Source organism: Schistocerca serialis, chromosome 6 (assembly GCF_023864345.2).
Source record: "Schistocerca serialis cubense isolate TAMUIC-IGC-003099 chromosome 6, iqSchSeri2.2, whole genome shotgun sequence".
Classification (NCBI taxonomy): Eukaryota; Metazoa; Arthropoda; class Insecta; order Orthoptera; family Acrididae; genus Schistocerca; species Schistocerca serialis.
Window position 1 is genome coordinate 335,404,370 of NC_064643.1, and position 19,617 is coordinate 335,423,986.

The 19,617-nt window shown below is 38.8% G+C and overlaps 1 protein-coding gene across 3 annotated transcripts in view; it reads left to right on the forward strand.

Moving 5' to 3' along the window:
* Positions 1-19,617, forward strand: part of LOC126484011 (uncharacterized) — a 134,886-nt gene that overhangs the window by 63,992 nt on the left and 51,277 nt on the right. For all 3 annotated transcript variants that reach the window (XM_050107331.1, XM_050107333.1, XM_050107332.1), the window contains exons 6-9: positions 494-648; positions 13,896-13,977; positions 14,055-16,468; positions 16,556-16,715. In XM_050107331.1, coding sequence (XP_049963288.1) covers positions 494-648; positions 13,896-13,977; positions 14,055-16,468; positions 16,556-16,715 — 2,811 coding nt within the window. The remainder of the gene's footprint in view (positions 1-493; positions 649-13,895; positions 13,978-14,054; positions 16,469-16,555; positions 16,716-19,617) is intronic.

Sequence of the window (19,617 nt, forward strand, 5' to 3'; positions counted from 1 at the left end):
TCAGTCTTCTCCTCTTTCCCTTTCCTCTTTAGCCATTCACCCATCTTTTCATCCTACATAGTTGTGTTTATCTTTATACTATATACCTCTTTACTTCTGTATGCATCCTCTTTGGTTTGAAGCTGGCACAGTACTTACAGTAGAATATCTTTGGCTTCCCTCTGACAACCATGCCTCCATCCTTGCTACCCTCCCTATTTTCCTTTCCCTGTTGCTTCATAACCTGGGTTGTGAGTAACTGAATTTACTTTCCCTTCTTCCCTTTCTTTCCCATCTCTTCTCCCCGATGAAGGAACATTTGTTCCGAAAGCTAGGAACGTAAATTTTCAGTTCCGTTTTATGTGTATCTATCGGCTGTACTGAGCTGAGGTAAGTACTGGCCAGCCCCTCTATCTCTTTGTTATTATTATTATTATTATTATTATTATTATTTACATTAGTCAATTCCATACTTCAGGAAGTTATTGGAACTTGTCATGTGTTGTTTTTTCAGTTCTTAGTGAAGAAAATGCACAGCCTGAGCCTTTAAATACTGTGATGTTTCTAAATGCTCTGAAGCCTAAAAAGAAAGATGATGGATTTAATTGCCCAATTGCAATCTTTGAAGTTCCTAGTCCCAATCAGCAGCCGATGTATCCAAAGGACCAGGTATGTTAAATTTCAATAGTAAGTATTATTTATAAGCAACTTTCTGTGGCTCTATAAAGAAGTGGATTCAGCTGTATTAACAGGGAAACTTCATTCTCGAAGGAGCAAATGCCTCAAAAGGAATTACACAGCAACTGTAAATGACCATTTGAAAGTGAATCCATCTGAAATTGAGGCATTAGATATCCTGAGGCTCATAAGTTGTTCTGCCTTCATTGACATAATAAAAATGTAATGGAAATAGGGACCCCCTCTGTTTACATAAACTAAACATAGAATAAGAGTTAATTAAAAATGAAGTTTGATGTGAGATTACCATGGACTCAAATAGGTAGATGTACTTGTCCTGTATAGTTAGAGGTCTGTGTGGGTGTTGATAACCACAATAATTGTTACCTTTTGGATAAAAGCGTGTGCTGTTGTAGGTATGTGTGGGTTATTTGCAGATGTCTGCCATAACTGCAGTGAGGTTAAGAATTACAGGACAGTGTCAGTCTTTATTGTACTCTTTTCCTAAAATTACTTGCATGAATAAACACCACATGTCTGTTTTGAAGCATGTTGTGGGTGATGTTACGCATATGGGATCAGTGGTCATGTAAGGTGTGACCCATAGACCACAAGGCTGCGTTGTGCCAGCATATTTGATTATTCACAGCAAGCAACAATGACTGGCTGTGTGCCTGCCCATTTTAATGTTACCACCAGACATCTACTTTCGTGATAGAGCATGAATTCTTGTACAAGTCAGCTCATTGAACTTGACTATTGCAGCTTTATTATTATTTTAGAGGATGGAGTACCACTATATAGGGTGTCCTATGAGGTACGGCCTATATTCAGGGATATTATGGGAAATCTCATTAGAAAAAAAAAAAAAAAAACTTCTTATGGTTGTATACCATATTCCGAATGCTTTCTGAGATAAAACACATTTAATGTGCATTTGATTTTGGGCTAGGGTACACATCTCTCTCTTACCCACTCAACCTCTTTGATGTGCTATTCTAACCCACCGTCCCTTTATAACTTCTAATCTCTTTGTTCGGGATGTCTTTGTGCCCTTTAACTAGGCTGTTGAACATGCAGTTGGCCAGGGTGTGTTGGGAGTGACATAGTGGGAGGGACTAAGAATGTATCAGAGAGAAGCATTGGTAGACTGTGTTCATAGTATGCTGGCTAAAATGCCACACCTCTACAATAATGAAAAATAATCAGATATTGTGTGTGTTTACAGCTTCTGTGAAAGTAGTGCTGCTGCAGCAACTGCTGCTGCTGCTGCTGCCGAACAATACTGTCCACTTTCTGACATGTTGAATTTCTCATCATAGTATTTACCAGAGTTTTTAGCACACACTGTGTGAAACAGGTGTTCTTCAGAGTTCCCATTTTTCTTCAGAACCAGCAGTTCAACAATCTGCAGGAACAGCAACACGTTGTTTAAATGGTACAGCATATTTCTAATACCAGCACACGACTGCTTTCTGCATGTGTTAGTATCTCATAAACATGTGTATGGGGACAATTACATGCTATAAACTGGTGTTCATTTCACATACAGCGTGTCCACAAGCTTCTCATTGGCGACAGTGGCACATGCTTTAAATTTTGTCACTGATTAAATGAAATCATTATTTGCTTGCAGTTATGTTATTTACTGATACAGTAACTTTTATACAGAATGAAATCAACAACACACGGAATAATCATAGTCGCAGGAAAATCTACACACTACAGTGGATACCAATTTTCAAGTTTGGTTTTAGAAGAGTAAATGACTGGACAGAATTAATTGCATTTTTTGGAACATTCATTTTTTGAACACCGTGAGGACGTTCCTTTGGACATTCAGCCTGCAATGTACTTTCGGAATGATAGAGCCCTCTACGTATTACCAGATGTGTGAAGGAACATTTCACCTGCGCTTACCCTAATTGCTGGATCAGTTGTGGTAGTGCAACGAACTGGCCACTCAGATTGTGTATCTTATGCCATTAGATGTATGTTTATGGGTTTGGATGAAGTCTGAGGTGTACAAACAAAAGGTGAAGATGCAAGATGGGCTTCTTGTGTGCATCATGGACATTATGGCCCTCATTGGGGTATGTGCAGAGCCACTTAGACAGGCAACACACGTTCACTCAAGGGTGGGATATTCAAACATTTATTGTGACCTGTAATGTGAGGTGCATGATAATGCTTAGAGACAAATGTGTTAAAATATGTATTCTTCAATTGGTCCTTTGTAAAACATGTGTTGTAATGTTTATTAACTGTTGTATATTTGTAAACCTGACAATGTATTGAATAATACAGAAAATAAATACAATGTCCATTAAACGTGTTCTGTCTCAGATAACATTCAGGATAGGACATATGCCCCTACAAAGCTTTTTGCTTCAAATGATTGTTCCTGCCATATCCCTGAAAATTGACCATTCTTCTGGGGACACCCTGTATAAGTTTGCCTGCAGAGTGTCCAGGAGTGGGGTATGCACATTGTGAACATCTGCTGGGCTGGTTATGGTGACATGTTGTTCTTTCTGGTTTTGCACACTTTTAAATGTGCTTTCTACTTCTATCCTATAAGCAGCTGCCTTACATCTTATTCTTGTATCTTTTTGCATTTCAGTAATGGATGTACATATGATAAACCAACTAGGTAACTAAAACTGACAACTTGTGCTGTGACTTTTTCTTCTTGCTGCAGCAAAAATGATCCACAGAAAAAGTGGCAAAATCTGTCTCAAAGCTTACAGAAGCACTTGAAAGTGTGGAACACTACTGTGTAGAAAACCAACTTGAGCCAAATCCTACTAAAATTAAAATATATACTTTTCATATTCGCTACAAACAAGTGTCAAGAAAGGTGACATTATGGTGAGGTATAATTCTGAGGCCGTGTGCAAATTTAATTTACTTGGGATTTATCTTATATCGAGATCTAACAAGTCGGGAACAGTGGTACCACATCAAGCTGAATATAGATGGCAGAAATTAAATACTTTGAAAATTAACCAAAACAACTTGGGACAGGCAAACAACCTGTTGTGAAAACTACAGTTTTAGTAATGCGCTTCTCCACTGGTGAATGTGATAGCCCACTGTGGTATAAATCAACTCATGCCATGAAAGTTGACTGTCCTAAATGAAAGCTGCAGATCGGTAATTTAGTGGTTATGACCAGCCCCAACCAAGAAGTTTTATTTCCTGGCTGGCATTGCTCCAATTAGAAGAGAAAAGGCAGCCTATAAGGGTACAGCTAAGCTGTTTACTTCCACAGAACACCAATTCATGGCATAAAAGTAGCCGTTTCATTATGAAGTCTATTGTACCTACAGGATAGTTCGAGAAATACACCGCTTCCTATCTGGACAACTGGATAAAATCTAAGAAACACCTGGAATCCCACCATGAATAGAGCTCACAGCTGAATTCAAAGGAGTCAAATCAAATGCATAGCCACTAACCAACTGCAGAGTGATTTTGCTTGATGAAACAGAAACCTTGCACAGCTGTGATTTCTTTGAGGTTTGGAAACGTAACAAATATGGTGCAACTTTGACAGTTACATATATATACTCATGTCCTCAGTGTCCTATGCAGTGTTCAAGGGAATAGCTTATATCAAAATGGCTCAGTAAAGTCGATGTGACGTGTTCATGCATTAAAACTGTTTAGTGATTAAACTTATTATTTATTTCTGTTCATTTAATTATGAAATATGTACTGCAGTGTATGTATTGCTTCTGTTATGTTTGGTGGTGGTGGTGGTGGTGGTAATGAATAATAATAATAATAATAATAATAATAATAATAATAATAATAATAATAATAACATACCCACACAAAATCACACATTTGCTATTCATGGATGATCTAAAACTACTTGCAGCAACAAATCAACAACTCAACCAATTACTAAAGATAACAGAAGTATTCAGCAAGGATATAAATATGGCTTTTGGAACAGACAAACGTAAGAAAAATAGCATAGTCAAGGGAAAACACACTAAACAGGAAGATTACATATTGGATAACCACAGCGACCGCATAGAAGTGATGGAAAAAACAGATGCCTATAAATATCTAGGATACAGACAAAAAATAGGAATAGATAATACAAATATTAAAGAACAACTAAAAGAAAAATATAGACAAAGACTAACAAAAATACTGAAAACAGAATTGACAGCAAGAAAAAAGACAAAAGCTATAAATACTTATGCTATACCAATATTGACCTACTCATTTGGAGTAGTGAAATGGAGTAACACAGACCTAGAAGCACTCAATGCACTTACACAATCACAATACCACAAATATAGAATACATCACATACATTCAGCAACAGAAAGATTCACATTAAGCAGAAAGGAAGGAGGAAGGGGATTTATTGACATAAAAACCCTGCATTATGGACAGGTAGACAATTTAAGAAAATTCTTTCTAGAACGAGCAGAAACTAGCAAAATACACAAAGCAATCACTCATATAAATACATCGGTTACACCACTGCAATTTCATAACCACTTCTACAACCCTTTAGATCACATAACATCAACAGATACAAAGAAAGTAAATTGGAAAAAGAAAACACTACATGGCAAGCACCCGTATCATCTAACACAGCCACACATCGATCAAGACTCATCCAACAGATGGCTAAGAAAAGGCAATATATACAGTGAGACGGAAGGATTCATGATTGCAATACAGGATCAAACAATAAACACCAGATATTACAGTAAGCATATTATTAAAGATCCCAATACCACAACAGATAAATGCAGACTTTGCAAACAACAAATAGAAACAGTAGATCATATCACAAGCGGATGTACAATACTAGCAAATACAGAATACCCCAGAAGACATGACAATGTAGCAAAAATAATACATCAACAGCTTGCCTTAAAACATAAACTTATAAAACAACACGTTCCCACATACAAGTATGCCCCACAAAATGTACTGGAGAATGATGAATACAAATTATACTGGAACAGAACCATTATAACAGATAAAACAACACCACATAACAAACCTGACATCATACTCACCAATAAAAAGAAGAAATTAACACAACTAATCGAAATATCCATACCCAATACAAAAAAAATATACAGAAGAAAACAGGAGAAAAAATTGAAAAATACATCCAACTGGCTGAGGAAGTCAAGGACATGTGGCATCGGGATAAAGTTGACATTATACCAATTATACTATAAACTACAGGAGTCATACCACACAATATCCACCAGTACATCAATGCAATACAGCTACATCCAAACTTATATATACAACTACAGAAATCCGTAATTATTGATACATGTTCAATTACCCGAAAGTTCCTAAATGCAGTATAACATATACCGTACAGTTAAAAGGAAGTCACGCTTGATCAAGGTCCGCGTCACTTTCAATTTTTAACCACACCTAAAAAGGTCTGAGAAAGGAAAGATGATGATGATGATGATGATGATGATGATGATGATGATGATAAAAATAATAAAAGAATTACTCAAGAAACATGCAGATATCATCATCCAAGATAATGTTTATTTGGTAGCATCAAACATCTTGTTGACACAAATATATTCTGAATGAATAAGAAATATACAGCTGTAGGAAATGAGGATCAAAAGGAAACCATATGACACATCAGATATGGATGTAAAGAATTGGCAGCCATGGGATATTTGAAAAGGCATGTTGTGATTGTCAAAATAACCACCAGAAGTTGGGATACGAGCATCAGGTAACAAAAATCTTTCATTTGTACCATAGATACAATCATTTTATTGTTGTAGAAAACTAAAATTTCAAAACTGTAAAAATAATCTATTATAATGGACCTGATGTAACAGCAATCAATAAGGCTGAGCAAGTCACCTTTCCTCATTCATGCACTCCCCATATGGTCAGTTCATCAGTGTACAGATGGTACGACACATGTAAATCACGGTGGTGTCAGGGTTGCTCGCTGAAATATTGTGCCTGTTGGACTGTTCTGTCAGACGCACTGATGTTCAAATTATTCATGTTGAAGTCCCCATAGAGCAAGGAGGTAATGATACTGACTTCTGCAGTGTAACTTCAGAATTGAGAGAGCAAACTTAAACAGTCCTGAAGACAGAAATCCCTTCCAGGCCATTACCCATATCACTGAGAGAATTTAAGCATTCACAAGTCATAGACTCTTCTGTGCTGTCAATTTTTAATTCAGTAAAACTGCAGCTAAATAGCCATATACAGTTACTTTGCTTAACATTTTAAATTTTTACATATTCATTTATAGATTTCACTCTTTTACTGCACAGTTCTATGCGATTTTGTTCACAGGCTTTGTAACACAGTTCACACACACACACACACACACACACACACACACACACACACACACACACACACGTTGTGGTTGGGTCATGATTTTTGTTTTGAATGAAAACTGTTGAGGATGGTAGATGTTCACTCTGGAGTGTGCGCTGAAACCATAGACCACATATTAGGCTGCCCTAACTTGTCAAAGAATGAGTACTGTAAGAGGCACAATACAGCCAGCTCACACCTTCATTAGCAAATATGCACAACTTAAGAGTACTAGGTATCTCATAACAAATGATATGACTAAACACCTATGTTGCAATAGCCGGATGTAACACTATCCTATATGATCAGCAAATACGTACCAACTGCATAGTAACAGATAACAGTTGTGAATTCTTGTATATCAGGCAGCTAGATCATACTGATGGTCTTTCCGCGGTGGTAGCGTAGGTTCCCATCATATCAACAAAGTGCTGTCAGGCTTTGCTATCACTTTGTTGGGTGACCATTTGGGCCTGGCGAGCAGTGTTGACAAGTGGGGTGTATTCAGCCCTTGTGAGGCCAATTGAGGAGTTGCAGGATCAAGAAGTAGCAGCTCCAGTTAAGAAAACTGACAGTGGCCAGGAGAGTAGTTTGCTGACCATATGCCCTTCATATGTGCAAGCATGATGCCTATCAGCTGAGGATGACAAGGCAGTCAGTCAGTCAGTACCATTGGGCTTTTTGAGGCCTCTTCAGATGGAGTTGAGTTCAGATAGATTATGGCTCGTAACTAGTGGCTCAGTCCAGTTGTGATGGAAATGTTTATGATAAGGTGGCCAAGAGGCTATCAAAATGCAAGGATTTGAGCATCAGGATCAGTTGAAGATGGAATGTAATAACTGATGTCATCTGTGTCATTGATGACGACCTATACCATGTAACTTGAAGAAGAGCACACCATCCAGAATCCCAGGATGTAGTTAAGACAGTGAAATACACTGGTGTCCACAATGAAAGCAACAAATGGAAATTTTGCAAGGTTACATTTATTTTACCACAAAACAGTATAAACAGGTGTTAGTCAAGTAGAAACAATTTAAAGAACACAGGACATAAACAACTGCAACATACATAGCTGTAAAAACACGTTCTTTGTTTTTACAGCTTGTTGGATTCGCACACACATTCTGACAACTGTTTAATTTGCTCAGTATGGGGTGTGACCACCTATGGCTCCAATATAGGTCTGACGGCGATGGGACGTGCTGTAAATGATGTCGTCAGTCTCGTGCTGAGACAATAATGCTCGTTCTTCCTACAGAGCTGCTCACAAGTCTTGGAGAGTGGTTGGTGGATCCTGATGTGATGTAACGTGTCTCCCTAGTGTATCAGACATGTTCTATGGGATTCAAATTGGGAGAATGAGCAGGCCATGCCATGCGTGCAATACCTTCCGTTTCCAAGGAAATGTCAACCGCGTGTGCTCTATGAAGTCGAGCATTATTGTCTATCAGTGCAAAGTCTGGGCCCACAGCTCCTCACAGCAGTCGTACATGAGATCCCAAGATCTCGTCATGATACCTTAGAGCAGTTAAGCCTTGGTGATTCACCCATCCAGTTTCATGGAGAGGTGTTAGACTGGTCAACAAAATTCTTGCCCACACCATTAGGTATCCTCCTTAGGACTGGTCTGTTACCACAGTGTTTGGATCTGAAATCATGTTTGATGTTCACTCCAGAAGCGAATCGGTCGAGAATCAGTTTCCAGATCAAATCGGGACTCATGTGTGAAAAGAACATTGGCCCACTGTTTGACCGTCCAGGTGGCATGTTGAAGACTGCACTCTAGATATTCCCTTCCGTGAAGACACGTTAGAGGTATACGTGCAGCTGGTCTCCAACAATAAAGGCCACTCTGCTGAAACCTTCTGGACACTATTTGTCTCGATACAACATGTCCAGTGGATGCTGCGAGGTCAGGTGTCAATTGCTGTGCAGAACCAAGGCAGCAGCGTTGTGCCCTGACAGTAAAAAACGGTCCTCTCTCTCTGATGTCACACAGTCAGTCCTGAACTAGTCTTTGGGATACAGTTTTGGTCTCTATAAACTGTTGCCACGTCCGAGAAACAACAGAAAGATTCACATTAAGCCATCTGGCCACATCAGTTAGCAACTGTCCTGCTTCCTGTGGCCCTCCTCTGGTAGGTGTCTTCTCTGTGCCATACTGCACCATTTGGGACTGTATATATGGCTGCTGTGGATGTGGAACTACCCGGCAAACACTACCCGTTTGAGAGGTGCCTGACGCCATCATTGGCATGGTTGTCCATTGACTGAAATGCCATCTTCCATGTAGTACCCAATTGTATGGACATCTGTTGAAAGTTTGTACGATTATAGCATGAATTAAACACAGGACAGAGAAACAGCGGTTTGTTGCTTTAATTTTGGACACCAGGGTACATGATACAGCACTGTTCATAACTGCCCACATCTTGTGTAAATCATTGTAAAATCACTTAAGTCACCAGTACCAATCATCAGGAAACAGTAAGTAACCTGGAGTAGATTTATAGCCAGCTTTTACGTAAAACAGATAACAAATTACTCCTATTGATGGGGATACAAGTGTTACGTGTGCGCGCGTGTGTGCGCGTGGGCCCTGAACAAAGATGTTGGCCAAAGATTGAACAATTTTCCTGTTTTTCCCATGTGGCGAGTGGTGGTCTGTCGGATTTCCTTTTTTACTGATTTTTTTTTTGTAACCTTGTATTCAGCTGGATGTAAATGTAGTTCTCATTCTTTTTGTGTATGCATTGATCCACAATTTCTCTTTAGATGCTGGTAACTCGCATCAGCATTCATATTAGGGTAAATAAATATTTAACTTTTATATAATGGTCACCAACACTGCTGATTTCTTTTAATCTGTTTATTAACATAGGCTTATATGATGTTGTATGCAAAACTGCAGCTGCCTATCCTTATTAATTGAACACAGAAAATTCCATGCCAACAGTTATTTGTGACTACACTTGTGGAAGTTCAAGGCATTGTATATTCCACTCTCTTTCAGAGACACTATTTGATGGACAGTGGCTTGTGAATGCTGTTTGCTAGTGTTTTGTCAGTTGCACATGATACACTGCTGTGTGACTGAAAATTACAAACTAGCCAGTATCAACTTCTAATATCAGCTAGTTATGAGATGGAAGACTACAGCTGATCTGCCCCCCTATAAACTGGCCAAGTATTTGTGTGCTTACATAATATTCTATCCCTTCCATCTATGCTTATATTAAAGCTGTTACTGCAGAGTGGTACTGTAAGCATGTTGCATATGCTCACAATTAGGTGTACCTTTTCTTTCCGATGGTAGTGATCCTTAGGCTGCCACATGGAACGACGATATAGTTTTCTGGTATGAGGCATGTGGGCACTGTGTGTGTGTGTGTGTGTGTGTGTGTGTGTGTGTGAAGCGGTTTCACACATTAGGGGCAGTATACAGGATAGGCATAATAAAATAATAATTATTTCTGTAAGGTTCAACTTTTGTCAAAACCTTGTTCCTGATGACTTTGACTATGAAGGGAATTCAAAAAATAAATTACATGTTATGATGCCAGGCTAATTTAATGCTGAACCACACTTCAAGGTAAAACAGATACATGCTACTATAGTCACAAGGTCTCTGTTGACAATGGTTGGAACATTCTACTGCCAGAATTTCACAGTGAATTTTTGTGATTTAGACGTGTTGTCCACAAGAACCATACTTCCCCATGTACTTCAACTTTGGAGTACATTTCCAGTTGCCAAGCTATTTCACTCTTATGCTATGATTCACTTATTGGCTACACTGCAGTGGAACTGTACCTGCAGGAAACCCGGAAATTGTATTCTCGACTGACAATTTGCTCACATGTTGTGCAATGGTCTTAGCGTGAGATGACATGTATATCTTACTTTCTGAAGTCCCTATGTATATCAGGAGTTTGAGGTGGTGTGATTATTAAGGATAGATTAAACTTTGTTGAATTTATGATTTGTACTGAGATGTGCATCGGTTATTACAATAAAGTGACAAGTAAGCTTTGGACATTTATGACAAAACTTTGCAGTTGCGAGTGATTTATTAAGGCCAGCGAACTCTGAGAGCTAACAAATTTGTATGTCTGCTAATAAACTTACCACAATCCTATTTTGTATGTAGATATGTGTAGTGAATGACTTTGACCTTGTAGGAACCATTAACCTGGATTATAATTAAACTTTCAAACCACTGTATAAATAACACCACTGGTTAGAATGATGTCAAATTGCAACAGAATATTATCGGAGAAGGGGAAAATGTATGGCAGAAGGAAAATAGTTACAAAATGTAGCAATAGATGGCGCTGTAAGCATCATAATTTAATAGTGGTTGACTACAAATGACTCGTACAACAATGCCCAAGGTATACGTTTGACGATAAACAAACTGTAGTACTCAGTGTGCATAGGTGTACAGGTGTGATACTGTTAGTTACGTAAGCCCATCCACCACGGCAAGGCCATATCACATCAGATGGGAAAAATCGGTTTTTTTATTGTCCTGAGGCCAAAAAAAATGCATAGAATGCATCAGTCTAGATCAAATCGGATTATTAATTTCAGTGTGACTGATGAAAAACATTTTCAGCACGCTGTCCACAGTTTTATGCATCAAGTTGGAATCGAGAAACAGCATGTTCCACAACTGATCGAAGTGTTTCCGGTGTCGCGTTCAGAATGTGCTGCGCAACGCGTGCCTTCAGTGCAGCTAAGTTAGCAATCGAAACACTGAACATGTCGTCTTTCAGCTAGCCCCGCAGCCAGAATAAATAGCGCTTCAGCAGCTGCTTAACTAGATTATTTTCAATGTGCATAGTTGCGCCATCTTGCATAAAAATGAACCTTTCCACACTGTTGGAGAGCTGAAATGACATGGTTGTGGAAAAGACCCTCGTAGGGCATACCAGTGATGGTACAGGTAACAGGACTGAAAGCACCTGTCTCTTCAAAAAAAAATATGATGAATGATGCCATAAATCTGCACAACACAGTGACCTGCTTAGGATGAAGGGGTACTGGTTGATTTTTGTGTGGATTTTCCATTGCAAATATTAGACAATTCATGTGTGTTGACGTATCCTGTTAGATGGACATGGGCTTCGTCTGTCCACAAAATCTTCCACGGCCAATCATTGTCCACTTCCATGCGAGGAAGAAATTCTGAAGCAAATGGTCTTTCTTGCTGGCAGATCAACAGAAAGCAACTCGTGCACATGGGTAATTTTGAATGGGCAGCAAAGAAGGATGTTTCGTAGGATTTTACCCACCATGCTCATTGGTATGTCTGATGTTTGGGAAATTCCCCGTGCAGTACACGTTTGCACATGACCACTCGCCGCCTCCTGCATTGCTGTGGCCACTGCTTCCACTGATGTAGAATCAATTCATTTCCTCCCTCTACCAGGTTGTGCACCAGAAGAACTCATCTTTTCACATTTTTGAATTCCCGAATCACTTTCTCCAGACCCATGGCAATCATTGGACCAATGCCTTTTATTCAAACCCTTCAGAGTCTGGAACTTCTGCAGAGTGACGTGTGCACAGTCATAATTCTTGTAACACAGCTTTACAAGCAGAGCTCAGTCCTGCGTTGGGACAGTCATGGCGAACGCCATAGATGTGAAAGGAGGAAAAGCCATGTACCCGGAGCGTTTATACCAAATTCAGTGGATTGTGTGCATGACAGGTGTTTTCATTTATGTATTCTGACACATACAGCACCATCTATTGATCAGTTTTCACACTATTTATTTTTCTTCTGCCATACGTTTCCCCCATTCTCCAATAATATTCCATTGCAATTTGACATCATTCTGACCAGTGGTGGTATTTCTACAGTGCTTTGGAAGTTTAACTTTGATAATAATCACCCTATACATTACCCAAAATCACTCAGTTGGCTGATAAGTTAATCATACATTGTGCATACATCATTCACACGCCCAGGTAGCTGAGCGCATCAGTGTGTTGCTTCAGAGATTCAGCCTGCCCCAGGTCAAACTTGCCTCATGGGCTGATCGCAGGGGCTGGTGAGCTGTCCAGCCTCGGTGTGGTTTTTAGATAGTTTCCCATATACATCTAGGTAAATACCATGCTGTTACCCACATCTGCCACAGTTACATGCTCTGCAGACATTTATAAACATTATAATTCTTGAACATGAGATTTACTCCAGATGTATACAGATGGGATACACAGATTTCTTCTCAGGTGGAGCGATGGCGTCAGGAAGGGCATCCAGCCAGTCACTGTCACTAACAATGCCTCATGCCATATAACAATGGTGACAGTCTAGAGAAATAAGAGAAGGCAAAGAAAAAGTAGTAGAAGAGATGCACACAGTATTCATTGTATAATTACAGGTCTTTTATCACAGTCATCGGCAATATTCTGCACTTTGTGACATTCTTGTTGCCATTACTGAGTTACGTAACACATTAGTTAACGCAATGGACTGTAATTTTAAAGGAGCAAGAATTGCCAATTGTAGAATCAGTTAGAGGTTTAACAGATGTTGAAGAAACAGTAACTTAAAATTGTTTTTCATTGTTGTTATTTTTATTCATTGTTTAATATTGTTTTGCATGTCTAGATTGCTGTCTAAAAACTATATTGTAATGTGTAAAACACTCCAGCGAGTTTTACACAGTGCACAGAAAAGTGTCATAACATAGTTTTCACAGCTATAGTATTTTGCTTGAAATTGTCATTGGAGGCAAATTTGTTTTTGTAATCTGTTCCCAGCAATGTGACTGTTATTGCAATGTCATAATTTCAGTTTTTAGACATATAATAAAGAAATGCTTCTTTAACAAGAAAACTGTTGGAATATTGTGTTGCAGGTTTATGCTGGTGGGACAGAATATAGTCTTGAAGAACTTAAAGCAGTAAAATATATGAAATGCAAAGAGAGGAGGAACAAAGGTATCATGAAGTTTATACCACTGATATGCTTTGTAATATGTAATACCCACGTTTTCATCTCTCTTCCTCTCTTTCAGAGCTTGGGATTCCAGAGCGCCAGGAAGTGGATCAGATGGAAATAACACTGTGTATGCCTCCACACAGTGCAGATATAGAAAATCTTAATCCTGTAATGGCATTTGTATCAGAGAAAAGCAGTGTCAGCATTTCTAAAAAGGAGAGTAATTTATGTAATTATACAGAAAACAATACGTTTGATAACAAGCAACAGTTGAGTGCGTTATGCAATAACTATGAAAAGTGTACCCATACGGAAATCAGCACAATTGGAAGTGAATGTTACTCACAGGAAACAAAACTGCCAGAACAATCATCAGTGCCTAACAGTCAATATCAGCATTGTGTGGAAGGCCCTACAAGCACAGATTCAGCAGCTAATCAACTGGCAGAAATGGACAATTTGTGCCTTTCTGACATTCGTAGTGTATTGACACCAGTTGCTAAGCAACGTGTCATAGATGGCAGTTGTATTCCAGAAAATTTTAAACGTGCTGATAATTTTGCTTCTTTGAACAAAGATCATTTGCATTGTTATGAAAACACTGACACTGTATTATCTAATAAGCAAAGTTCTTATAAACCTGCTTTGTTATTAGCTGAAAATGAGCAACAAAAAGTGACCAACCAAGGCACATTTCTGGGGAAAGGGAATGGGTATTCAGTGCTTACTACAGGAGGTGGTGTAAGTCCTCCAGAAACAGTTAAAGCTGTTGGTTGTTTCACTTCTTTGAACAAAGAAGAAATTCCTCATTCCAAAAATGCAGACATTATATTACCCTCTAATAAGCCCAGTTCTTGTAAGTCTGCCTTGTTAGTAGCTGAAAACGAGCAGCAAAAACAAATTAATCAAGGCAAATTTTCATTGAAAAGTAATGGTTTTTCAGTGTTTACTACAGATGATATTGGTGCTCGAGAAACTGTTAAAGCTAACAGTTTTTCCTCTTCTTTGATCAGAGAAGATGTGCCTTGTTCTGAAAACAAAGACACTATATTGTCATCCAATAAGCAAAGTTTTTGTTCTCCTGCTTCATTATTAGGTGAAAATGAGCAACAAAAACTAAACCAACAAAGCACTCTTCCTGTGAAAGGGAGTGGCTTTTCATTATTTACTACAGAAGAAGATATTGGTGCTCCAGAAACAGTTAAAACTGGTGCTTTTTTCACTTCTTCTTCTTTGACAAAAGAAGAAATTCCTCACTCCGAAAACGTAGGTGTTATGTTATTAGCTAGTAAACCAAGTTCTTCTGTGCTATCCTTGTTAGTAGCTGAAAATGAGCAGAAACAGATCAGTCAAGACAAATGTTCTTTGAAAAGTAATGGTCTTTCAGTGTATACTGCAGCTGGTGATATTGAAACTCCAGAAGCCATTAAAGCTGGTGGTTTTTTCACTTCTTCTTTGAACAAAGAGGAAATTCGTCATTCCGAAAATCTAGACGTTATGCTATCATCTAATAAGTCAAGTTCTTCTGCACCAACCTTCTTAGCAGCTAAAAATGAGGAGCAAAAGCAGATCAGTCAGAGTAAATCATCTTTGAAAACAAGTGATTTTTCAGTGTTTACCGCAGATGATGGTATTGGTACTCCAGAAACTCTTAAAGCTGGCGATTTTTTCGCTTCATTGAACAAAGAAGAAACTGCAGGCATTATGTTACCTATAAAGCCCAGTTCTTGTACATCTCCCTTGTTATTAGCTGTAAATGAGCAGAAAAAACCCCAAAACCAAGGCACATTTTCAGTTACTACAGGTGGTGTTACAGGTGCCCCAGAAACTCTTAAGGCTGATAACATCTTCACTTGTTCAAAGACAGAGGAGGTAATGTCTTACTCAGATAACAAAAACAATGTATTGTTATCTAGCAAGGTAGAGGGCTTGAGCAGTCCTATTTTGATGCAGGGGAATGAGAATGAGCAATGTGGAGAAATGCAGGAAGGAAAGATTTCAGTAAATGGGAACCATATACCAGAATTTCCAATATTTAGTGACGAAGAAAATTGCTATGCAAAAGGCCGAGCGGGTTTTGTTAAAATAGAGCAAGAAAATGGCTTTTCTGGCTTCCCCAATAAAAACAAAAACCTGTTTTCACATTCAGTTCTGTGTGGTCCCAACAAACCGTTGCATGACGACGTGAGATCTTTCTCATCTACAACCAAAAAGAAAAAGGTACTACCTTTTCAGTTGTTCATTGATGACGGTGAAGTTCCAGGAGGTAATGAACCGTGTGCAATAAAACGAGAACTCTTCAAAGATGTGGCTCGTGAACCTTCTGATAAATTGTGTGATGTTAATTCAAAGGAAAATATGGTATTGCTATCTATGTACACACCAACTAATCGACCTAATATGGAGAAAAGAGAAAAAAAAGTGTGTGAGCACATAGTTACAGCATCCATGTTAAAATTGAAACACAAGAAAGCAACCGAACAAATCAAGGTAAGACGGTTAAATTTTGTATTTTAACTGTTCACTATATCAAGATGTGATTATTACTGTCGCTTTTATGTTATTTATGATTAAAAGGAAACTGCTGCTGGAGAATGTGAACAACAGGCTCCAGCTACAATGGTGACTAAAAGATCTGAAGGATGTGTCCCTTCATCCATTTCTGCAAGCTCTGAAGAAGTGCTTAAAGTCATAAATGAATGTTGGGCCAGCCCTCCAAAGGGTCAGAAGGATTCAGGTAATTTCACAATCACTTCTTATTTAATTAAAATTCCATTTTAGAGTTCTAAAAGTTTTACAGAAATGTAAATTGAGCTGTCAAATGGTGGCACTCTCAGTGTAAAACAAACATGATTTTACAGCATGCTGTGAAACTGTTTGATATGTATTAAAAGGAGAATCAACTTGAGAAACATGTAAAATTACAGAGAGTCAGAAAGGCAGACCAGTAAAACTTTGCGTGATACTTTAAAGGTATTGCAGAGGTAAAAATGCATTGTGTGAGCTTTAAATGTTGTTTGTTTTAGCTCATATACTGCAATGAATTAAATGTAGAAAAATATAAAAATTTTATTCAAAATTGGTAACAGAATGGTCTCTAATTTCATTCTCGAGTTACTGGGTTTCATATCATCTGGGCAGTCATGTGCAATGTGCCCATTAACGCCTACACACATTGCAAATCACGTGCTCATAATAATTGTCATATCTCATAAACGATTAAGATTTTTGAAACGAGGTTTTTTGCAATTGATAGTATGCAAGAGGCATGTATGTTGTATGATAAATACTCGAAATGTTTTTTACTCAGGGAGATATGGAAGTAACAGGCTCAGGACACACAGACATACACAGTACTGTAGGGAAACACAGGCGGAGTTCGTATACATGCCCACAGCAACTAGAGAACAGTGTTGCAGGATGTGTATACATGTCCACAGCAGCTAAAGGTTTAAGAATTTGGGGGGGGGGGGGGAGGAAAGAAAACAAGAAGATGGGAGAAAAAATGGGGAGGGGCGGGTGGGGGGGGGGGGGGCGAAGAAGACGACAAAAAGAAATAGAGGAAAAATGAATATTACCAATGAACAGTCTGTCAATGAAGAAAATAAAATAAACAGACAATAGATGGAGGATTATTTATGGGGGAATGTACAGAAGAGTGGCAGGATGTAAAGATTAGTTGGAGAGAATGTTACCATCTCTGGTGTTAAAGGAAATTAATATGGGGGGGGGGGGGGGAGGAGGAGGAGATGCAAATGACTCGTGTCATGTAGTAGGCACTCAAATTTCTTAGTCATTTTGTGAACCTCCTCTGAAACAGAGTTCCGGGCATTCTGTATCCATTCATGTTCTGCTGGTTTATTGGTGGGCATTCCTGAGGAAACCATGGGAGAGGTGGTCAACACAGGTGCCAAGGGATTCTTGGTTAAGAGAGGAAATGTTTACCATGAATGCCTAAATTTTAATTAAGGGAGCATGTGCCATTAAACTGCTACTACTCAATTTTGTTAATAAAGGAGATGAATTCCTTGAATTTGCAGTGATTATAAACCTCTCTGAATAATTCTGTTTCTTAAAACTGAATCTGACCCTGGAAGGATGGAGTGCCTTCAGTGCAGGATGACCAATGGTGGAGGGTTGCGGCAGAGTTGCTAGCTGGAGGGACCCCGAGAAATATGGTTATCAAAATAAATGTTTATTTTGCTCAGACATTTGCACTGTGCCAATGTTGAATAGTGGCAACACCCCTCTGAGCTAGCCACTTGGCCTGCGAGGTGGCACCTAATGCCCATCTGGCAGGCTGAGACATGTGCCAGGGATTGCTGATACCAAGCCCAGTATGTGGCACATGATCTGGTTATGTGAGTTGCGCCACAAGTACACGGTGTCAGCAGTGCTGAAAAGCAGAAGGAATTCTTGCACCAGTAGCCAGCTCTTCAGTGGAAGCTACAAAATGACAGCTCTTTATACCAGAAAGCAGCACACCTGTTATGCCATTGCACCATTGTGTTTAGTTCTGTTGGGGGAGAAATCTCCTTGCCTGTAAGTGCCATATTCTTACTGCTGTGCTGGCAGTTTTGCCGAGCCGAACTTGGTGTGTCTCATAATGAGTAAACATCTATGTTACTTTAATTGGAATTCCAACAGTTTGCACTTGCCAGAAGTTCGCTCTTTCCAGCGACTGCTGAAATGCTCTACGTCCATACTCCCACAGATTTGCCCTCAAAATAGTAGTGGTGCTACAAAATATTTTCTATTTGTTTTTTCATTAGCATGTTTTGATCACGGCCAACATCAGATTACAATAAATTTAGAGCCAACGACACAGTTTAATCAATGGTGGGTATTGGATGATATCTGATCTTGTTAATGGGTAATGGCCTCAGAAAGCTCGGGAACCAATTCTAATGAACTGAAGTACACTTCCTAAGGCTTGACACTTGTAAAATGTGGAAGTAGTAAAAAAATTAAAAACTGTTACCTGAACAAGGAACAAGAACAAAAAACACAGAAGTGTGTAATGAGTCACTCACTGAATGAACTAAACACTGATTGCTATTCACTAATCAGGGGCTGGTGCAGCTCTACAGCTCATTCCAGTCCCAATTCAACTAGTGCTGCACATTGTACCAATTGTCACACTAATACATCCTCTTTTCTTTGAATGTTATTTTTAGTGCCTTTTCATTTAGTATCTCACCTGTCCACTAAATTTTCAGTTTTGTCCTACAACCCAACATTCCAAATATTTCAAAGTTTCTTCTTCTATATTCAATATTTTCCATGTTTCAGTTCCATATAGCACTGTGGTCCATATGTAAACTTTCAGGAACTTTGTACCAAAATCCAAATAAATATATACATCGAGGTGACAAAAGTCATGGGATAGCTGTATGAGATATACAGATGGCAGCAGTATTGCACACACAAAGTATAAAAGGGCAGTGCATTGGTGTTGCTATCATTTGTACTCATATGATTCATGTGTAAAGGTTTCGGACGTGATTATGGCCGCACAACGGGAATATGAAATCGGAATTGTAATTGGTGCTAGCAGCATTGGACATTCCTTTTCAAAAACTGTTATTGAATTCAATATTCAAATATTCACAGTGTCGAGAGTGTTCAGAGAATACAAT